The sequence below is a fragment of the Prionailurus viverrinus genome, chromosome X (assembly GCF_022837055.1).
Source record: "Prionailurus viverrinus isolate Anna chromosome X, UM_Priviv_1.0, whole genome shotgun sequence".
Classification (NCBI taxonomy): domain Eukaryota; kingdom Metazoa; phylum Chordata; class Mammalia; order Carnivora; family Felidae; genus Prionailurus; species Prionailurus viverrinus.
In genome coordinates this window covers 24785163-24808823 of record NC_062579.1, presented here as the reverse complement: position 1 = coordinate 24808823, position 23661 = coordinate 24785163, and the positions used below count along the sequence as shown (strand labels likewise).

Sequence of the window (23661 nt, the reverse complement as noted above, 5' to 3'; positions counted from 1 at the left end):
GAAGAGCCAGCTTTCCTACCTCTCATGTAAAGTTTTCTGAGATAAAACTTGTTATCTTGATCTCTTAGAGAGGAATTTAGGACTCACTGTTTTCAGTTCAAGACTGTAGCTAAAATTCTAAGATAAGAGAGTCCATTGCATTCATGACCATAATGATGGAGCTTCAGAGTAGCTCATAAGTTGCATAAGAGTTCGGAGGAAACAGCTAATGGAAATGGGTGAAGGGGCAAGGGCGATACAGGCTTCAAGTTATGGAATAAGTAAGTCCTGGCAATAAAAGATACAGAATAGGCGCTATAGTCACTGGTATTTAATAGCATTGCGTGGTGACAGATGGTAGCTACACTTGTCAAATCACTGTGCTGTATGCCTGAAACTAATGTAACATTGTGTGTCAACTGTAGTTCACTAAAAAGTGCTCTCCAACCCACCAAAAACAATTCAGTCAAATTGAGTACTTTTATGATTTGGTATTTGAGCAAATTACAACCACTGTATTGGTAACAAAGAAACACGAAAAGGAAGTAGTTGCATTAATTTACTGGTGTGCTGAACGTGAGACTCCAGAAAATAGAACTTTTTGGTCAAGGACAGTCTGTGTGAAGTCAGGTGAGGTTGTTAAATAATGCAGATCAGTGCCTCTCTTTGCTCTCCACATTAATTTCTGAAGAGCCGTGGGAGTAGGACTTGTTTTTAGCACATCTCTTTCAGGACTCCCACCTTCTAGCCACTGTCCATGAGAAAAATACTTAAGTCGTTGTTCTGTTTTGTGCAAGATAGTGGCATTCAAAGTGGGGCAGTTAATGTTCTCCCCCAAGCAGAAGCTTCAAGAATTAGCGGTTGCTTTATTTGCATCAAAATTTGAGAAATAGTTTTCTTTAGTTCATGTACTACTAAAATAACTCAAAGAAATGAGGCCTAATTGAAGAATGGCTATCATATTTCATTACTTAGGGAAAAGAAAATAAAACAATTATGGAAGTGAAAACATTTTACATGTGTGGGTCTAAATGACAAATACTTAGAAACAATAAATCATTGTGGTTGTTTTTTTTTTTTTTTTACTACAAGATGATCATAAACCATATTGGTTTTTTTTAATGAACCATCTGACATGTCTTCTTTCCCTTTTCTTAGAAATTCTAATGAATACAATTTAAAGAATCCCTAGGTAATTTGTCTGCACAAAGAGCCTGAATGTTTTTTCCCCATAAATTAGAGCAGAATGGGCAAGGATCTGCAATTCTCTAGAAAATCCACAGTCCAGACTTCTGAAAAGCCAAGTGCATCTCAAAATCCCAGCCCACTAAAAAGAATCCGTTTTTTGGCATAGGGCCAATGAAAGGGAAAATTTTACATTGTTAAGCCTGGATCTACTGTATACTTTATGAAGAAAAAACTGAGAGCTGCTTTTGCCTGGCACATAGTAAGGAACCAAGGAATATTTATTACATAATTGGATAAAAACAAAAGGTTTGTGCAAGATGCTAAGATATCAAAGTGCATCTTTTGCACAGTCATGTTTTCCTTTCCTCAAGACTTACATCACTCTTGTACCCCTCCACAAGGGGTTCCACAACAAACGGCTTCCTCATGAAAACCTCCTCTGCCCGGTAGGTCCCCCACAATCATAGCCAGGCATCAAAAATTATTCCCCAGTTTTCTGCCAAAAAAACAAAAACAAAAACAAAAGCAAATCAGGTAAAACAATAACACACTCATAAAAGAAGAAACAAAATAATGACAAAATCTCTCCCCTTCCCAAACCCATATCCCACAGATCCTGAAAGGAAATTATTTTTGTGGCCTCGAACTAACTCATGCTACAAAATGAATTAAATTTCTTGGGAATTTCTCTTCTAGCAGTTTTTTTTTTTGTAATCCATACATATATTTTTTAAATTGGTGGAGTATGCAACCAAGAGAAGAATTGCATCAGTATAGGATAGGGAATTTTGGACAAAAACACTTTTCTGGCACTTTTTAATTCCTATCATGTAGATTGTTTTTCTTGTTTCTTTTTTTGGCTAAAAAATGTTTCATCCTTGCATTCTCCTAGATTTTTTTCTCATTTGGTTGTTATCTCCTATCGTGAGAAACTATCTGTAAAATTCAGTTCTGCAACATATTATGTGCTTAATAAGCATTTGCTGCTGGCTAGAAAGCTTAACTATAAGGGAAATAAATCTTTATAATTTTCTCAGAAGTTCTTATTTTAATAGGAAAAACACCCATATTTGTAACTTATTTGCAGTCAAGTCAACTTTTTGCAGTTGCAAGTGACTTGCAGTCAAGTCTGTTATTTACTAAATGAAATAAAAATTACTGTGTTGTATAGCAACTTTAATAAGTATATCAGGACATAGAGTTCCTTAAATGAGTGATGATTTGTAGAAAGCTATTGGGATAATGTGTGTAATGTGTTTCACTATATTTAAGCCTGCATTCATATTTTAAATACCTTTCTTTATTTTGGTTCAAATTTCCACTTTTTATTGCACTTGAGAAATTTATTCTTCCAGAATGAAAAATTCATTTCTCCAATTTCTTAGCCATGTCATTCTCTGATTTAAGTGTTTGTAGTATTGAAGCACAAAGGTTATTACTTAAAACAGAATAGGAATGTAAAAAACAATTCACTGTGGAGACAACTTTACGTTGCCAACAAAAATTAGTCAGCTTTTGATTTTATACTCCAGAAAACTTTGAAGAAATAATAATAATATATTTTCATGTATATTGATTAGTTTAAATAAGTTTTCCTGGGATTTTTCTGAAAACCAAAAGAAAATTTTGTTATGTTTTTTTTCTTCGGTACCTAACCATCATTATGATTCACTTTTGTACTTTTATATTTTTGCCATTGATTTCCAACCTTTCAGTGTGTTTCTAACTCTCCTCATACTTGCTACTTGTGTTCATCTATACGATTCCTCTTACTGCTGGGAGGATTAGCTGAAGACATGATACAACATTTTAAAACAGTAGTTGAGCCATATTCTGGACGAGCAACAAAAAAATGATTATGGTTCAGATCTTCCTACCGGCTCCAATCAGTGAGACAGCACAGATCGAGTGGCCAGAGGGTCCTAGACAATCCACAGGCCTGGCATCCCATCAGGGTTTGACCAACAAGATGTTTAGAAATAGAAGGCAGCTTATGTCATCATTAGTTCAAAGAATTCTATAAGCTTAGATTGACATCAGGTCTTTTCTCTCTCTCAGAAAATCAAAGAATCCATGTAAATCAGTCTCTCTTACTGACTGCCAGGGCAGGCAAACAACCAACCTACCTAAGGTCAACTCTTCTGCTATCATCTCTTAGGTCATTTTATTTATTTCAATCCATAGAATCTCCTGACTAGAAGAGGTTAGATTTCTAAATATAATTTTGGGGCTAGACATGTTGTTTAACATTATGCTGTATTATATCCTATTATCTTAAAGCACAGGACAGTAGGTTGTTTTTGCCTTCGGACGGATAAAGGATGAGACTTAAACAATGCCTGAGTAGGCAGTTACTGTGTACTGTGATTGGAAGCTTTCTCCAGCCACCTGTCACAGTGGTGAAACTTTATCATTAGGGATCTATTTCTCTGCAGAGAGTCTGGCTAGGCTACAGACATTCTCTTGTACAATACAGACAGTTCTGATTATAGCCATGAGCACTGTTAACTGAATTTTGATTTGATGTAACTTCTAGTTGAAGTTTTGACTAAAGAAAGGGAAAACAATATTTGAATTAGACTACAGGGCAAGATCTTGGTCACTGACTTGGATGAAGTGTTTTAATAGAAGTAGATTAAAGTTTTCTTTAAATAATGGTGTATTCTGATACTTTTAATTCCAACACACACATACACACACACACACACCAAAACAAAACAAAACAAAACAACAAAACTGGAAGAACTTTTCTACAGACAATATTTCTGTCTGGTGGCGACCTGTTCCCCAATTTCTTTTGTAAATCCATTTTTCAACTATTTGAACTCTTCTCTGTTTTCCCTATCAAAAAGCTTTGTTACACCATTCATTCAGTCATGAACAAAAGTATTCGTCTTTTTTTAGGAACTGGTATTGAGCAATGAACAAGGCACCCACAGTCTCTAATCACATTGGTACTTAAAGTCTGAAGTAGGGGCAAAAGAAATTAATGGGAAATTACAGTGTTGTCTGATACATGCTGAGCCAGCAATACAGAGTACAATGGAGAGCATAGGGTGTCAGGGACAGCCACCTGGTGGGGGAGATGTCCACATTTCCAACGTAAGAGTTAAAGGATAAAGGTGAATTAGCCAATAAAAAGAAGTTAGGGTGGAGTTGTTTGAAGAAAGAAGAGTAGTATGTTTAGGGCCAAGTATCAAGAGGGACATCGTGCATGTTCAGGAATGAAAAGTAAAATTTCTCTGTAGCTTGAGCACGAAGTAGAAGACACCAGCAGGGACTATGAAGGAACTTTAAAGCCATATTAAGGAGTATTGCATTGATCCTCAGGAAAATGAATACTCACTAGGGGATTTTAAGCAGAGAACCATGATTGCATTTTAGAAAGAACACACCATAGCTACATTGCAGATGGGTAATGATAGGATAGGATACCAGCCAAAAGCATGTACTGTTTTTGAGGCAAGAGGTGATAATGACCTCAACTAGAGTAATGACAGTGGTGTTGGGGTGGGGCAGGGGGTGGAAGAAAAGGATGGAATCAGAAAGTATTAAGAGGTAGAAGAAAGGTTCGGGAATTGATTGATTAAACACAAAATGGTGAACGGCATGATAGAAGAAGAGGGAATATTCAGAATTAAGCCTAATAAAGGCAATGAATAATTGTAAGTCACTGAAATAGGGAAAAAAGTACAGAGGGAGAGCAAAAACAAGTTGGAGAGGTGATAAGTAGGTGAGAAGGGGACGCAGAAGATGCCGATATTTGGTCCTACTGCTGTTTTGGTTGCTGTGGGATGTCCACGATGCACATGAGGAGATCGAGGGAGAGATCTGGACTGGAGACATAGTGTTGAGAGATGGGAGCATTAAGAGGGCTCAGCGCAACTAAAGCTGTGGGTGGAATGAGAAAAAAGTAAAGCCAGGGGCAAAATCCTGACGATTTCCTGTACTAATAGAAATACTGACAATGTCTTCCCACTCCTGCTGCAGTGCAAGACCTTGGTCCAGACCTCTTAGCCTTATTCACCGTTGAGTAACAATGTGTTCCCACTTGACCTCCTTCAAGAATAATGGTATCTCTAATACATTTTAAGCCTCAGAGCCAATGTATGTATTCTTTTTTCCTTTACATATTTTTTTTGAAGTATAGTTGGCACACAATGTTACATTAGTTTCAGGTGTACAGGGTAGTGATTTGACAAGTCTATATATTAGGCTGTATTCATCAGAAGCAGGGACATTTTTAAAACCCCATTCATGGTGTGTGGGAAGGATAGTTCTCTTGTACCAGGTAATCATGTGTACACATCGTGTTAGAAAGAAAAAATACTTGGTATGATGCATAACTTAAGGAATTCTCATTAAATTCCTTGTCCCATTCCTTACTTTTAGAACTCTTCTTTTAAAGGTGAACAGATCCTTGAAGGGAGACTGTGCAGTCTGTTCAGCATTGCTATTTATATTTGGAAAATGTTAAATTATCTTAATCATACCTATAGTAACAATCAAGATTAATTGTGGCTATATTAGGATTACTTATTTGTTCCGCCTCAGCAGTAACACAGATCCAGTTGTGCAAGTTATTTCCATAATCCAAATTGTGAAAAAAAAACATGGCGGAAAAAGCCCATGGAAAACGGGTGCAAGTCATATTTAAAATAAATCCATAACCAGATGACTATGTGAAATTCTCCTTTTGAAAAGGAGCTGATTCTGAACAGATTGTCTATGTGTCTCACTGGTGGAAGTGGATTATCCATCTTGAATTGGATTGTGATGACGATGACCCTATTCTAAGTAAACCAAATCTCTTGAACTATGTAATGAGATCAGGAGGAACATTCGGTCTGAGAACGACAGATTGCAGTGTCCAAGATGCTTTCACTAATGTTTTCTCCACCCTCTTTCCTTGATGTGCATAATTCTGTGGTTTTGTCCTGCGTATATTCCTGATCCTGTAGTTCTGTATGCTAATTCCTTTTTTTTTTTCTCATTCTTACTCTTATTTGTGTAAGCAGAGCTGAATGAGTGGCAGGAAGCTGCGGAATCTATCTTACAAAAAGGTGATGGTGGAAGAATCTAGAATCTTCATTTACTTTGCAGCTGGGTTGCAGAAAAACTACCGCGAGTAAGCATTTCACTGATTCATTCTCACTTATTTTCTTTAGGCTGTGAGGAGGCAAAAGTTGCTTGAACAGAGTATCCAGTCTGCCCAGGAGATCGAAAAATCCTTGCACTTAATTCAGGAGTCCCTCTCATCCATTGACAAGCAGTTGGCAGCTTATATTGCTGACAAAGTGGACGCAGCTCAGATGCCTCAGGAAGCCCAGGCAAGTAGACTGGGAATGAGCTACTGTTATTGGGTGTATTATCTGAACAGGACATTGCTGAATTTCTGAGTTAAAATTTATGCGGCTCACTGTATGGAGTGTTATTTCATTAGCTGATTTGAGTATCTGGAGGCACGGGGAAAAGAGAGCTCTAGGTTAGTACTCTAAGCTTTATTTTTGAAAATATATGGTGGCAGAATTTAAAACAGAGATACTTAAAAGATAGGGAAATGTCATATGGAAGTCTGCTGTTTCTCAGTATTTTCAAACTAAAGCTAGAGGGAAGCCTTAGGAATGTAAATTGTAAACAAATTAGTTTTAGTGGTACCACTAAAAATGCAGCCTCAAAAAATTCAGTCTCAAATATTTTATTATCAGCTCATCTCTGTTATCTTGGAATCATAATTTATAGGATCTCTATATTCTACACTTAATGTATTGCAAGTAGTTAATAGCAAAATGTTTGAGATATAAATTTGCATTTAATTACTAATAATCATACCATATACACTCACATGTACTCACACATCCCACTCTGTTCAATCCGAACTGTCCCAAGCCAGATTTTCTAGAATGAGAGTTAAAACAGTAATGGAAATCAAAGATCCCTTTATACTTTATAAATTTAAGCTATACCTCAATTAACTTTTACCTTGGAAAGTATTTTTTAAAAGCTGCAATTCTATTTTTAAATAACATTTCAACCTATGTAAAGTATGGTAGGTATTATTTATTTCAGTATCTTTGATATTTTCTGATAGTAATGTAGCTACTTTTCGGATCTTAGGTACATATTATGAACCTAACAGCCAAGGATGACTCAGAGAAGTATGTTATGATAGGAGGGGCATTAGAAGGTCATATACCCATCCCAAAGGCCCTCTTCGCACTAACTGGTGGAGATGCCCGAGTGTTCTCATTTTAAAATGAATTTTTGGATTAACTCTTGGATTTATAGGTCACGGTTACAGTGCAGTTACAGTGCACTGAGTCATAGTTAAATTGGTGTCCAGAGCATCATTGTACACAGTAGCATGAGACACTTTACCATATTGTCAAATTCTGACCAAAGAAGTCCCTGAGAACACGGGGCAGAGTATAGGTGGTTTCGATAGAGTTACCAAGCCCAGGGCAGAGGGGTTCCTCAGTGCAACAGGGGATGAAGAAGATGTGGTTTGGGGGAATCCTGTTGGCAGAATCCTCGTGAGTCACATAGAAAATTTTATAGGCAGGCTTTAGAAAAATGCATGTCAGGAATGACATAAATTACTGAGTTGGGAAGGACTACATGATTATAAACTAAAAGCAGAATAGAATCGATTCTTTTTTTAATTTAGTGACATAAACTTGGAGGAATGTTTGATTAAAGACTGCTCATAAATTTCTGAATATAATTAAGGGAAATTTTGAACAGTATAAATAATAAACATTAAAAGTGAACATTTGTACTATAAAATATATAGTTTTTTAAGGCTTACTGAATGGAAGTATGAGTAGCAAATTTGAAACAAGCAATAGCTGTTATTGTTTTAGAAACAAATGGGAGCTTTTAGGAAAAAAAAAACCAGCTTGTTTCGTTGAAAAGGCTGTGGATCCTGAGTATTTTAACTGAGATATAAATCCAGGATTCCATAAACATGAATATAACATACTAGTTTTTAATACCATAATAGAAAGTGTTTGGTTTTCTCCACTAAAAAAGCTGTAGTAAAAATGTTTTTAATCATCACAGTTTGAAGTACTTGGAAATAACAGCACACATGTCAACTAAGAAATTTCAAATCTACTTGCGAAAAGGGATTTTAGAGCACTAACAGGCTCAAATCCGTTTTCCATGAATTTCTGGTTGCACGGGCATTTTCGAGATACTTCTCGACTTTGAATTCCGACACTGGTAATATATAATATTGGAAAATGCAAGCCTCCTGAAAGCTATTGAAACATTCTTCTCCAAGATATTCTTTTAAGATGACAGCTAGTGAATTGTTTTCTGGAACAGAGTTATCAGGTACTCAGATTTACTTCAAGGATTGCATTTCCTGAAGCTTGATTTGAAACTCTCTTCAAAGAAACAAGTAGAAAGTAAAGAGGTTGTCTGTGAAGTAAGAACATAAGCAGAGTTTGTCAGACAAAGAAGCCACTAAGAATGCCACCAAAATGACATTTTTTTGGAGTGTATATCATGGGGGCTAATTTTAATGGTTTATATTAATGCAAAACAACTTGTCTCATTAAATTTTCATCAGACTTCATTGCTAATTAAAAGATTCTGTCGGGGGGGGGGGGGGCGCCTGGGTGGCTCAGTCATTTAAGCATCCAACTTCAGCCCAGGTCATGATCTTGCAGTTCGTGGGTTCGAGCCCTGCATGAGTCTCTGTGCTGCCAGGTCAGAGCCTGGATCCTGCTTTGGATTCTGTGTCTCCCTCTCTCTCTCTGCCCTTGCTGGTGCGCTCTCTCTCTCTCTCTCTCAAAAATAAATAAACATTGAAAAATTAAAAAAAAATAAATAAAAGATTCAGTGGACTTAGCTTTCCCGTTTCAGGAATCAGTACTTGTTTTAGTATATCACTGAGAAGCCAGACAAAAGGAATAGCATTACCGTATTTAGTCATCTTAAATAATGTGCTCTGATTTCCTGTCACACTCTGGCCACTTAGATTTGTGGATGTCTGACTCCACCGTGTGGTGCAGTGATAGTTTTGCTATCAAATTTAAATCTGCTCTTCAAGCCTTCTTTTTCTGCCTTTTAAGATTAAGATTCTCAGGTGTAACAAATTCCTGGTATTAAGGACATCCATGCAATGTGTATACTTTCTAACTCTTCATATATACTCTTACTATTTATAAAAGTAGATATAGACCAGAATAGGTCCTTGGATTCCATTTGCATTTGTAACTATAAGGCAGAAATGAGCCCCCCGCCCTGCCTCAGCGTGTTAATTGATCAGTTATCTGTCGTGATTATAGAATTGAGCCTTCTGATTCTAAATCTGATTAAAAATATATACTGTTGTATTTACTGGCATGAGCTCACATGAGTAAAGCTTAACCATTTAGACAATAAGACTACATACTGCAAGGATATCAGAGCTTACAGTGACCTGAGCATTTCTTTTCAGACAATCATACATAAACACACCAAAATCTTGAATAGTTTGACCACAGCATCAAAGCCCCAATGCCAGGCCATTTAAAGAGAGATCTTTATTCAAGTACAAAATTAAGGTGACATCTTATTGATTCAAATAGAATAAAGCAAATGGGGAGAGTTCTTCTAGATACACAAGTTTATCGTCTAGATACATAAATCAGAAACTTAAAGAACTATTTCAAAAATAGTATGATTAAAATATAAAAATCACGGAGAATTTCCTCAAAACAGCATTGTAATTTTGCAGAATAAAATCATTAAATTATCTAACTGCAAAGAAACACATACCACGAATATAGTTATTTACTCCTTAATTTTCCTGCAGAACTTACCAAAACATGGACGTTTAGTTTTAGCACCTAAGATCTGGAAGAAAAATCGAAGTTCCCAGGGGGTGCCCTCGGCCAATCATGTCAGAATTTCTGTGTAGACTCAGTCATGAGAATTATTGGAAATTCTCCAGGGTATTTTCACATGTAGCAAAGGTTGATAACAGCTTTGGAGAGTTCATTCTTGGTAATGGCTGAGTTGCCCCACAGTCTTTTCTTCACATCACATGTCTGAGTACTCACTCCTTGTCGTTCACATGTATGGCATTGTCAGGATTTCAATGGGAGGGAGTTGGGGTGACTTTCTTCAATTTTGATTGTGCCCTTACTCTTATGGTAATTGGATGAAAGTAGAAAACACAGCTGAGAATTCCTGCAGAAATGAATTAATTCAGACAAACAGAATTTTCAACAAGGATGTTTGAAAATGAATTTGACTTGGTTTTCTTGCTTTCTTATCCGCTCCCCCTAATTCTGCATATGTTAATGTGCCAATTAGCTCGGATGTGCCTCTAAATTATTGTAGGAGCCATGGTAGTCCTGTCTAAATAACCACTTTAATATCTGTAATTTGTAAAATTATGAAGACATTTCAGTCAGCATTTTTTTTCTTTCCTATTCCAGTAATTTCATTATCTTGATTCTGCAGTACCTGCGAAAAATCCACCATTGGTAGCTGTTGAAATGCTCTATATCATTGAGTGTTGATGATGTGCACTTGAGAGAGAATATTACGGTATCACTAAGATTACCACAAGAAGCAGTGGGGCTGCTTAGCAGTGTTGGCAGTAGAATCCTGCAGATTCCTCATCCCATCTTTTACAGCATCATCTCCCACATAGTGTACTTAGGTGCATGAGTAGAGAGAAAAAAATTTAAAGCAGTCGAGGAAGCAAGTTATCATCAAAGGAGAGGGCCTCATAATCACCATAGAAAAGTGCTCCTATATTTCACTTGTCATGATAGGACTTTTGAGTATTCCAGGTTCACTATAGACCAGATTTCTTCATTCCATCTCTTTTTCTATCCCATCAGCAATGTGGCTAAAACTTAGCATCGACAAATAGAAAAGAAGGATCTTCTTTTGAGCACTGGGTGTTGTATGGAAACCAATTTGACAGTAAATTCAATATAAAAAAAAAAACCCAAAAGAATATGTCAAAAGGAAAAAAAAAAAAAGAAAGCTGCGAATTTAAGCTGACTGCATTAGGTGCACATCAAAATAATTCCTAAGTGAGGTCTTCCTGTGTTTACTGAAACTAAATCTTATAACTCAGTTTAAATATGTTTGACCATATTTAAATGTAAGCATCCCAAACTATCAAAATCAATGGCTTAAAAAATAAAGATCTAAGTACGGATTTTGGTCCATCAGATTAAGCTTATGATTTCATTCTAGGATAAAAAAGACTTTTACAATGTAAATAAGCACATTTGAGTGCCAAACGACTCACGACAGTTTAACTCTGCAGCCTACTTCCCTGATTTATGGATTAGACCGTCTAAATCCTCACAGCAGAATTCATTCCGGATTTATGTGATGATGAAGTAATTTAACCATAGAAGAAGAATATGCAGATGTATTACAGACATTTGGGTTCCAATGGTAAACCCCACATGGGCATAGCAGAAATAGTTTCTTTTCACCAAGCAGTAGAAATATGATGGCACACAAAACACAATTAATTTCGAATGTGCTCTAACATTGCACTGCTCCCTATGCGTGTTACTGTATAGACCTGATGATTCCCCCATTTAGATTGACTGTTATTATTTTGATATATTTAACAGTGTGGGAAATAATTGCAAGCAAGAGTTGCAGAGGGTGCACCAGATTAGAAATTTGCTACCTTTGGGGCGCCTAGGTAGCATAGTCAGTTGAGCCTCCGACTTCAGCTCAGGTCATGATCTCACAGTTTGTGAGTTTGAGCCCCGCATCGGGCTCTGTGCTGACAGCACAGAGCCTGGAGCCTGCTTCAGATTCTGTCTCCCTGTCTCTCTGCCCCTCCCCTAACCATGCTCTGTCTGCCTCTCTCTCTCTCTCTCTCTCTCTCTCTCTCTCAAAAAAAAAAAAAAAAAAAAAGGCTAAAATAAATAAATAAATAAATAAATAAATAAATAAAAGAAACGTGCTACCCATCATTGACTATACTTGGAAAAATTACATGGTATCATGTCCTCACAGGATGTATAGTGGTAAAGAAATGGACATCTTTCATATTATAAACTCAAAAGTATACATCTTAAGTCTGCAGTTAAATTACAGCATCCTGTTGTGAAAATCTACACATTCTAAACACAAAGGTGAAGGGAGCTGCATCTGGCTATGGTCGCAGTGGAGATTCTTGCAGTACTCAGAATATTTTAAGGCAATTTAGATTCAACCATTTTTTCTTTTTTTTTCTTATACAAATAGATATTTATTCCAAAACTAACCTACAGAGAAGTTATAAACCTGAAATGCACACCAAGATAACACTTGGCTTTGTGTACATACCCAATGTTTTATTTTCTTTGTGGCATTTATGACCGTCTGAAACTCCTTGTTTATTTTTTAATTAGTTTCCTTGTTGTTTTCCCTGTCAACCTCAATTCACTACCTACCAAAGGTCAGCTTATAAGAGATCAGGACTACCTAACAGGTCCTCAATAAATATTTGGTGAATTTATTCAATTCCTGAAAGTTGTACCACATTTAGTCACTAAATATGTGCCAGATAAATGTGCCAAGAACTGGGTTTTTAAAAAAAAAAAAAAAGGAGACAAGCCTAAAATGGATTTTGCCATCTTGTCGTAAGATAGCAGAAAAGAAAGATGAAAATCAAAGAATTGGTGACCAGACATGTTTACTATAATCCTCAAGAACCATTTTTAAAATGGGACTTAGTAGATATCCTCATAACATCTTGTCACAGTGTTTTATAATTCTGCCAAGGTTTGGAACTTTGGAACAGTTTGAAAATATTTTAAGTAGTACTGACTACCATTTTTCACGTGAGAAGGAACGGTTAGCGGAAAGTACATAGCCCAGCCTTTCCATGTACTAGTCCAGTCCTTTAAAGGACTGTACCATGTGAATGGCGACTGTTTTCAAAGCATCTGCATTGTGTTATTTTATGATTACAATATTTTAATGAGGTAGATAAGACAAATATTTAGGTCTAAGGGAATATTTGAACAGGCTACATGATTGATTGAAGCTGGGGATGGGGATAATGAGTTGTTGAAAATGGACACATGGGATCATTTGAGGGAGCTATAGAAATGTTCTACAAATCAAATGGTGGCAGTGGTTTCAAAACTGTAAATTTAGGGGCGCCTGGGTGGCGCAGTCGGTTAAGCGTCTGACTTCAGCCAGGTCACGATCTCGCGGTCCGTGAGTTCGAGCCCCGCGTCGGGCTCTGGGCTGATGGCTCAGAGCCTGGAGCCTGTTTCAGATTCTGTGTCTCCCTCTCTCTCTGCCCCTCCCCTGTTCATGCTCTGTCTCTCTCTGTCTCAAAAATAAATAAACGTTTAAAAAAATTTTTTTAAAGTATATTTATTTTGAGAGAGAGAGCAGGGGAGGGGCAGAGAGAGAGGGAGGGAGGGAGAATCCCAAGCAGGCTCTGCGCAGCCAGGGCTCCGTGCAGGGCTCAAACTCATGGACACAGTGCTTGCAATCATGAACTGTGAGATCATTACCTGAGTCAAAATCAAGAGTTGTACACTTATCCAACTGAGCCACCCTGGCACCCCAATAAAGTTGATTTTAAAAGAGACTGTTTAATAGACAATATTGCAAATAGCATATTTAAAAAAAACAAGTTCAGTTTACTGTCAACTTTCTTTTCAAGTTTATTTATTGATAGAGAGAGAGAGACAGACAGATGGACAGACAGACAGGCAGACAGACGGAGCGGGGTAGTGACACACAGGGAAACAGAGAATCCCCAGCAGGCTCCCATGCTGTCAGCACAGAGCCCAATGAGGGGCTCAAAGGAATGATGAGATCATGACCTGAGCCAAAATCAAGAGTTTGATGTTCAACTGACTGAGCCACCCAAGCACCCCTCAACTTTCCATTGTTTTCATGCATAGTAAAGGATTAAATGTGAGGAATTTTGTGAAGTAACCTGGAATTGACTTAAATGGTGGATATTTATTCTTGATCATCCTTGTGTCCACTATAAGATTTTACATAGTAATATTATAATGTTTCAGTTGTTCATAGGCAAATACATTTAATGGATGTCATTTCTAAAGCATTTTCACTGAAGCTGGGACTTTAGCTCAGATCTCCTTCCTTTACTTTGATAATTAGTTTTCTATCAGGCAAAGACATATAGCCACTATACTTCCCCAAATTTCTATGTAGTATTTCAGATTTCCCCCAAAGTTTTGTTTCTTCACTTCCCTGATTTGAAAAGTAACCATAATTGCTTGAAAACGTATATTTATATCGGACTGTTCTATTGCCATTGCCATTATTATAACTATGACCAGCATTATTTCTCAGATGTATTGTAAGGAATGATCACTCCACGAGTATTCAAGTTTTGGGTTTTAAAAGGTTCTCAAATTTACTTAGAAAAATTTGCATGTTGTTTTTCTCTTCCAGAGATTTATGGTCGACCTTTTATATTTGAAAAGCTTAAGCAAAATTTAACAAACACAGAAACCTGCTTTTCCAGAAATGTGTTACTATGCCACATGACTCCTATGTCAAGCAAAATGTTTTGAGCCCATTCAAATGGAATGTTCTCTTCATACCACTCCTTTCCCCTTCCTATCAGAGTAGTAGGAGAGAGGTGGAAGAAAATGGTTGTCAGCCATTTTCTTAAATTTCTTAACATAGAGCTCCACAAAGTACTTACAATTGAACTAAGTTAATAGCTAAATTTATCTCAGTGATATTAAAATGTTTGCCATTACTGGAGCACCTGGGTGGCTCAGTTGTTTGAGTGTCCGACTTTGGCTCAGGTCATGAGCTTACAGTTCGTGGGTTCCAGCCCCGTGTCGGGCTCTGCGCTGACAGCTCAGAGCCTGGAGCCTGCTTCAGATTCTGTGTCTCCCTCTCTCTCTGCCCCTCCCCTGTTTGCAGTCTGTCTCTCTCTCTCAAAGTGGATTTTGGGGCACCTGGGTGACTCAGTTGGTTAAGCATCCATGTTCAGCTCAGGTCAGGATCTCACAGTTCATGAGTTCAAGCCCCACATCGGGCCCTGTGATGACAGCTCAGAGCCTGGAGCCTGCTTCAGATTCTGTGTCTCCCTCTCTCTCTGCCCCTCCCCTGCTCATACTCTGTCTCTCTCTGTCTCAAAAATAAACATTCAGAAAATAATAATAATAAAATGTTTGCCTATTCTGTTTCTCCCTCTCTCTCTGCCCCTCCCCCACTCATACTCTGTCTCTTTCTGTCTCAAAACTAAACATGAAAAAAATAAAAATAAAAATAAATGTTTGCCATTATGGCATAAGTGTGCACACACACATTAGGTATGTGTGTATATACACAATTACATTTATGTATATATTTAACTTAACAAATATGTATTGAGGGTTCCACCATGCCACGCAGACCTGCAAAGAGCCTCTAATTAAGTTGTTGGAGTGTAACAAGCTCTTTGGCCTGCTGCATATTTCTGAGAAAAGTCAAAACTGCGCCATCTGACAAAATTTATAGGTAGCACGCTTTCTAACTCGTCTAATGAATTCACAGGATCTTTTTACAAGCAGTACTAAAAAGCTGTGTGAATTTCTTCTTTCCTTTGTACTTGACTGAAATACTGTATAGTATAGTCTAAAACTTTTCAAAATAATTTTCCCACTACCGTAATTAGTACACTTTTTCCCTTGCTCCCTACTGTTTTGAAAGTACAACTCATCCAAGCTCTTTTACTACATTTTTTTCCTTTAATTTTGTGAGTCTGTATTATATGTGGCTATTTCCCCTTCTCAAGGGTGCAATTTCGGAATTGTGATTTGTTTTAAAATTACTAATCTAATGGTGTTAACATTTCTCCATTAATCATCTCAACATGACATCTTCTAATCTTTTTCTTTCCAAAATATTTTAGTTATTTTCTCTGGGATCATTTTCTTTATTTGACATCACAAAAGCTCCAGTAATCATTTGATAGAAAAATTTCCTTTATTCCATTAAATGCTTTAGACAGCTGCAGCTTAATTTCACTTGCCATTTTCTGTCATTATTTTGATATATGAGAATGGTCTGATGAGGTAAATCATGGGAAAAAGCCCTGCTCTCTTCTCAGTTAATGGCAAAGTGCTATATTGGAAATGTCTTTAAAGTTTGATTAGATTTCAGTTGTATAATTTACCCTTTCCCTTCTTTAGTGAAACATTGGTTATTTCTATTTGCATTGTTGTTTTCTACCTTCACTGTATAGGGCTAGTTATAAACATAATGGCAGGATTACCACATGTCTGTTTTTGGTAATGACATGATGTCATAATTTGCTTTATGTTACTTCACCTTATGAAAAGGAAAAATCCAGCCTTCCTGAAAGTTATTGGCTCGAGAAATCCTATTAGGCCATACAAGGGTGTTCTAAAACAGTATCCCTGATTTGCTACTTCACTTCCTTTTATTTTTGTGGAGAATTACTGAATTTATATAAAGCCAAGCTGATGAATTCACAACATCAGTTTGGTTGTTTTCTTCAGTTTTCATCCATACCCTGGTAGATGTAGATCTTACGTGAAAATAGAACTCAAATTATACAGCTTTTAAATCTTGAGCAGATCTTACACATCTGGGAGCCAAGTATGGAAATCATTTTCCTTTGCATTAAATTTTCCATTTTCAGTGTTTGCTTCTATAGTATTATTTTTTCATTGTCTGATCATAATGTCAGGAAAGATGATGTAGTATTTGTCTTTTTTATTGGAAGGGAGAGGCAAACCATAAAGCAGTCTCTTAACTATAGAGAACAAACTGCAGTTTGCCGGAGGGGAGGTGGGTGGGGGGATAGGTTAAATAGGTGATGGGGATTATGGAGGGCACTTGTGATGAACAGTGGTGTTGTATGGAAGTGACGAATCACTGAATTCTACTCCTGATACCAATATTACACTATAAGTTAACTAGCTGGAATTTATTTATTTATTTATTTATTAAAAAAAATTTTTTTTGAGAGGGAGAGAGAGAGAGCATGAGTGAGGGAGGGACAGAGAGAGGGGGAGATGGAGGATCTGAAGCAGGCTCTGTGCTGACAGCAGAGAGCCCTTTGCAGGGGTTTGAACTTATAAACTGAACGGTGAGATCATGACCCAAGCTGAGGTTGGACCTTTAACCAACTAAGCCACCCAGGTGCCCCAAACTAACTGAAATTCAAATAAAAACTTGAAATATGAAAAAATTAAAATAAAAGATTGATTGATAGAAAAATCAAAGAGCTTTTAAATAGGACATTGTCCAGTCTGCCTGGAAGTTTCCATAATAAACTGTTATTTAAACAAATCATGTATCTATTTCGCAATAAACTTGCCCTAAAGTGATAAGCAGTTTTTAATTACGTGGTTCCAGAATACTAATCTGATGAGGTTAAATAAAGGAGGTAGTGAATGATATCCAAAGTACAAACTAAAAATGAATTACCACTTGAAAGTAAGAATTGTGGATTTAATTTGTAAAGGTGCTAGCTCACTACATAAAAGTACGATGCATGTTATGCCATCTTCCCTAAGTAGAATTGACTGGAAATATATATCCATTCTTATCTTATAATTTTAGTAATGAATTGAATTGTTGTTATTGAATATATTCACTAAATATATTAGGGAGCTTTCCCCAAAGCTACTTGTGTGACATTGTCTGACAACAAAAGCAAAAGGATAATTTCAGGATAATTTCAGCAAAGAACTGTATTCCTTATGGTACCGCAGTGTATGTTAATATACGAAATATTCTGAGATATTCTGTGGTACAGACAAATGTTTATCCTTAATTTCCAAAACATATTTACTCAATAGGGTTTTTTCATGCATTGCCCACTTAATCGATAAAGAAATTTTGATCTCTCATCCTATTAGAACAATACTTATAGATGGGAGAATTTTTCTAGAAAGAATTTTACCTATAAATTATAATAAAATCTCAGTTTCTCAGTTTTAATGATTTTAATGATGGTGATCTTTCTAAGAACACAGAAATTCAGCTTCTCAACTCTTTGTCTAAAAGCTTGTCATAAATATGAATATTCCAAAAGTCTGTGTAATGCTTTGCCTTGGGTTCTCAATTGTCAAACTTTGCTGACATGTTACTTGTTCCTTCACATACCCTGGTGACAGATAAAGCTTACGTTTTGGGTTGTGTTTCTGTAAGTCACTTTTGTTCCTATAGTTTATGAGTCCTGACAACAGTGTGGCTTATTTGGGAAAATGTGGAATTTATCAGCAGAAGATCTGTGTCTTAGTGATCACTTACATTATCTTGGCTTTGTTTTGTAATGCCAGGCTGACTAGAGGCAGCTTTGAGGGGGGCAGTATTTCAGAAAAAAAATATATACTAATTAGAAATAGAAAATTATTGGTGAGTTATAGAAGGGCCTTTTGTAAAGGAGGGCCCCTGCAACTTAAGGTTCAGTAGCTACCCACGTCTAGTTTTTCCTTTCATGAAATGAAGTATATACACTCTGCATATTCCAAACACAGTCTTTGGTAGCATCATTAGCATAGCCTGAAATGAGATCCCGTATTCTTTTTCTCTACCCCTCCAAAACCCCTTCGCAGCCATGTGCAATTTAAATTATGCCAATGTCTTCAAATTTTACCGGATTCTTTAGTAAAAATAAGAATTGCCCCTTCTCTTTTTTCACATAGTGTGAGGGCTTTTTTTAAAAAAAACATATTCCTTGTATGTCTGCTTTGCAATTTACTTGTATCTCTATGTTCTGTCTTCCTAGAACATAAAATCCTTAAGAATAGAGACATTAGTTTTGTTCTCACTCTGTGGAATTGACTAGATGTAGTAGTTGTTTCTTGAATTGAATTCATAAACTAAATGCCATTAATGAGATGAGTGCACACATGAGATGAAATATCTGTCTGGTCTGACAAACGTCCATGTGGATGACACATTTATTTTTGAATCATAATTGAAGAGGAAGGCTAGTTGTTTAAAGGACACCGTCTGCTACTTCCTAGGTATGTTACCTTGCACAAGTCAGCGTTTCTACCCTCATTTGTAAATGAGGGTGACGCGTACTTCTATCTTAGTTTGATTAGGTGATTAAATGAATGTATGTGAACTGTTGGTACAGAAGCTCACAGATAGCTGCTTTTGTGGTGATGATGATGATTTCCTTCAGTGCTCTTCTCTTACCCTTCTAGTTTAAAAGGTTAGGGGAATATGTGTATAATTCATTTTTTCCTCACTATATATACTTTGAGGGCTGAACAAATGGAAGAGTTTAAAAAATGTGGATAGATGGTGTTGCAGATGTATAATTTGGGTCCTCTGCTCTCTTTGAGTATCTTCTTTTTTTCTCCTCAGTTGCCATTCCCAGTTTGCACAATGGCTTTGCAACTTCCGTCACTTTCCTTTAGACTTCTCCTCCACCCATTCCCTCCCTTCCTCCCTGGACACCAAAAGAAGCCCTTCTTCATAAATAAATGATACGTAATGACACATTTGTGAGTGACTATTTGCACAAACGTGAGCAGGTGTTTTTACATGCATTATAACATCTGATCTTTGCACTAAAACCAATATAGTTGTGTGCTGCAAACAGAGTTTTCCCAGGACTACTGATAATGTTTCTTTACTGGCTTATTATCATCATCTTCAGCTTATAGATGAGAAAATTAAGCCTCAGGAAGGTTTAGTACTTAGTGGCGAATCAGAGCCCTGAAATTTAAATCCAGACTTCTTACTCTATTCTGTTCTGATTTCCAGAGAGCATCAAGTAAGAAGTCCTTTCTTTCCTTCTACATCCAAAATGATCTTTATGTCTTACCTTTGGCTTCTGAAAAAGTGGCACCACCTCTTTCTGTCAGTATTTTGCTCTCTAATCCCTCTTGCTTCCCACACGGTTTTTCCAGTCACTTATCATCTTATTTAAATAAGTCAGAGAAAAACAAATACATGATTTCACTCATATGTGGAATTTAAGAAACACAACAGATGAACATAGGAGAAGGGAAAGAAATAAAGAGAAAAGTAGGGGCGCCTGGGTGGCGCAGTCGGTTGAGCGTCCGACTTCAGCCAGGTCACGATCTCACGGTCCGTGAGTTCGAGCCCCGCGTCAGGCTCTGGGCTGATGGCTCGGAGCCTGGAGCCTGTTTCCGATTCTGTGTCTCCCTCTCTCTCTGCCCCTCCCCCGTTCATGCTCTGTCTCTCTCTGTCCCAAAAATAAATAAAAACATGGAAAAAAATTAAAAAAAAAAAGAAACCCAACAGATGAACATAGGAGAAGGGAAAGAAATAAAGAGAAAAACATAAATGGAAGCAAACCATAAGAGACTCTTAAATACAGAGAACAAACTGAGGGTTGCTGGGGGGTAGTGTGTGGGGGATGGTTAAATGGGTGGTGGGCATTAAGAAGGGCACTTGTTGGGATGAGCTCTGGGTGTCATATGTAAGTGATGAATCACTGGTTTCTACTCCTGAAACCATTATTATATGACATGTTAACTAACTTGGATTTAAATAATAATAATAATAATAATAATAATAATAATAATAATTAGTTACAATACAAGACAACTCTCTCAACCCTTGGCTCCTTTCACATAGCTTTAATATGTGTTCAAGTGTCATTGACCACATTACATTATGTGGAGAGATAAGATTCCTCAAAAATAATTTAAACTATTTTTAGATGAGGGTTTCCTGGTCTTTAATCAGGCTTCAACCTTTGACAACCTAATTTCTGCTCTGACCACTGACTGTTCTAGCTGCAGTGCTCACTGACCAGCTAGTGTATGCTTGTTAGTACTTCTCTCATTTGACATGTCTCAAAATTGACATTGTTGGTTTCTCCCTCATTCCTAAAACTCTCACATCACTTGATGGAAGTGGTACCCTTTCTCTTTCCTGATCGTTCCTCTTCTTCTCTTGTAATCTTCCTTCTCTACTGTGGTTCTTCCCTTTTTCTCCACACCCCTTAAATTCCTATTTCCATGGTTCTCTCCTGGCCCTACCTCTATGTCCCTCTAACTTGGAGTGCACTAAAATAAATACAGACAATACAGGGGTACACTGCTCTTTTGAAAAAAAAAAAAAAACCAAACATGTGGCTATATGTATGTGTGTGTGTGTATGTATACATATATATATATATATATATATATATATATATATATATATATAATTTATAAAATCTAAATTCACTTCAAAATACTATTGAATTTATAATAGCATTCTCTTATTTTGGGTTTCCTTAGTTATTAGACTAACTGTAAGTAAACCTATTATTATCTGTGATTCTGATCACTGTAAAATTTTAAACTTTCTCTTCATATTGAAAACCTGGAGTTTTTCATTTAGGACATGAGGTTATATATTACTTCATTCCCACCTGCTTTGCATTTATATTTCTGCCACTGTGCATTCATTCTCTGTCTATTATTTTATTTTCCCAACCTCTTCATGCCATTTGTTGCCTCATCTGAGTAACTTGTTTTCCTTCAGTTGGGAATGCTTTTATTCTTAAAACGTCTGTCTCCTTGCTTATCCAATATACTATTTAGAACATTTAGGTAAAAGTAGCAAAACTGAGTTCACTGAAGCAAAAACAAAAATGAGGGAAAGAAGTCTGTCATAGGTTTACAGGGATGTCTCATGGCAGCAAAGTAAAAGAATAAAATTTGTCTCAGGAAGGGACTAGATCCTGTGTTTTGGTTACTTGCAGGAGCTGTTTATCATTATGTACTTATATGGATCCCTAACCCCAAATTTTGTGGTTTCTAGAGAATAGTACATGCTGCTTTGTCTTATATAAGGGAGTAAGTCAACCAATGAAGCTATTATATACACACACACACACACACACACACACACACACACACACATTTATATTTAAGTAATCAGTAATTACTTTGTCTCTATAATGGTTAGAATCAATATGCTAAGAAATAATATTAAGGTATATATGTACATTTATAGCTTTATATCCTAAGTAACTCCTTCACCCCTTAACCCATTTTCTTAGGATAATTCTCACTACTCATGGCTGGGTTGTAGTTCTCTGTGGTAACTAACTTCTAATCACACTGTTGTTATTCTCTAGTAATAAATACTAGAATTGACTCCAACTGGCAGAGAGGAATGAATTTATTGTTTGAGCCTCTGCACACTACAGAATTGGTCCCACTCCTGTGGCAGGCTCAAAAGTGTACAAGTCAAATACAGACATACGTTTGAATAGAACTCACTCAAAAATGTCTATTTAAGGGGCGCCTGGGTGGCTCAGTCAGTTAAGCATCCGACATCCGCTCAGGTCATGATCTTGCGGTCCGTGAGTTCGAGCCCTGCGTCGGGCTCTGTGCTGACCGCTCAGAGCCTGGAGCCTGTTTCAGATTCTGTGTCTCTCTCTCTCTCTGACCCTCCCCCATTCATGCTCTGTCTCTGTCTCAAAAATAAATAAACGTTAAAAAATTAAAAAAATGTCTATTTAATATAGAAAATACAGCAATTTTTATACTTACTTAAATTTTACAAATGAGTCTTTTTAAGAAGCTTTTAAGTATTTATCAGACAGAAAGCAAGGCCAATTAAAGGATTTAACTTCACTTTCCTAAATCCATAATTTCCCTGAAATTTAACTGAAATGTGGCACAACATGACTGAATAAAGATCACTATTAAGGAATATTGTCCACATGCAAATCTTTCATTATATCTTATCCCTGTTACAGCTTATATACATAAATACATATACATACACATGCACGCACACACATATATATATATATATACATACATATATATTTATATTCATACATATATACACATACACACATACATATGAATATATGTGTGTGTGTGTGTGTGCGCATAATATTTTGTCTTTGGTCAGATTTGAGTGTAAATTCCAAGATAAATGAATATCAGTTTTAAATATTAGATGGAAACTGTTATTTCCTACTGAAAATATCTGAAATAGCTATACATTATTGCTGATTCCAAAGGATAATTTCTTTTCCTAATAACCCAAATAGGAGAAAAATAAGCCATTTCATTTTTGATAATGTTTGGTAAGTAAAAAAAAATAGTGTTTTTTTATAGGAGGCTACATTGTAATAGTGGTTTAAGAGAGTTTCAGAATTTCATCTTCTTCGAAAGTGTTATTCTTTGCAATAACCTGCAAAGCATGCTGACTAATAATGCTTTCCTCCCAACAGAAAATCCAATCAGATTTGACAAGTCATGAGATCAGTTTAGAAGAAATGAAGAAACATTACCAGGGAAAGGAGACTGCCCAAAGGGTGCTGTCCCAAATCGATGTGGCCCAGGTACGTATTATTGCATAAACTAAGGAAATGGTTTTAGTTGGGTATTAAAACATACTCTGTATTAGACAGTTTTATTATTAGCAAAATTAGGATTGAGGGCATTATTTGAAAACTATAATATGTAAATAATACAGATTTGGGGGGGTTTCCATTTTAAAGATAAAATTAATAAATTACATTTTATTTAGTACCACGTTAAGAACAACTACTGAATTCAAATATATGTATTG

At 36.5% G+C, this 23661-nt stretch overlaps 1 protein-coding gene across 13 annotated transcripts in view; it reads left to right on the top strand.

The window, feature by feature from the left end:
* The window catches only part of DMD (dystrophin), a 2022811-nt gene that overhangs the window by 775452 nt on the left and 1223698 nt on the right, over positions 1-23661 (top strand). For all 13 annotated transcript variants that reach the window (XM_047843142.1, XM_047843144.1, XM_047843153.1 and 10 more), the window contains 2 exons: positions 6336-6497; positions 23321-23431. In XM_047843142.1, the coding sequence (XP_047699098.1) occupies positions 6336-6497; positions 23321-23431 (273 nt within the window). The remainder of the gene's footprint in view (positions 1-6335; positions 6498-23320; positions 23432-23661) is intronic.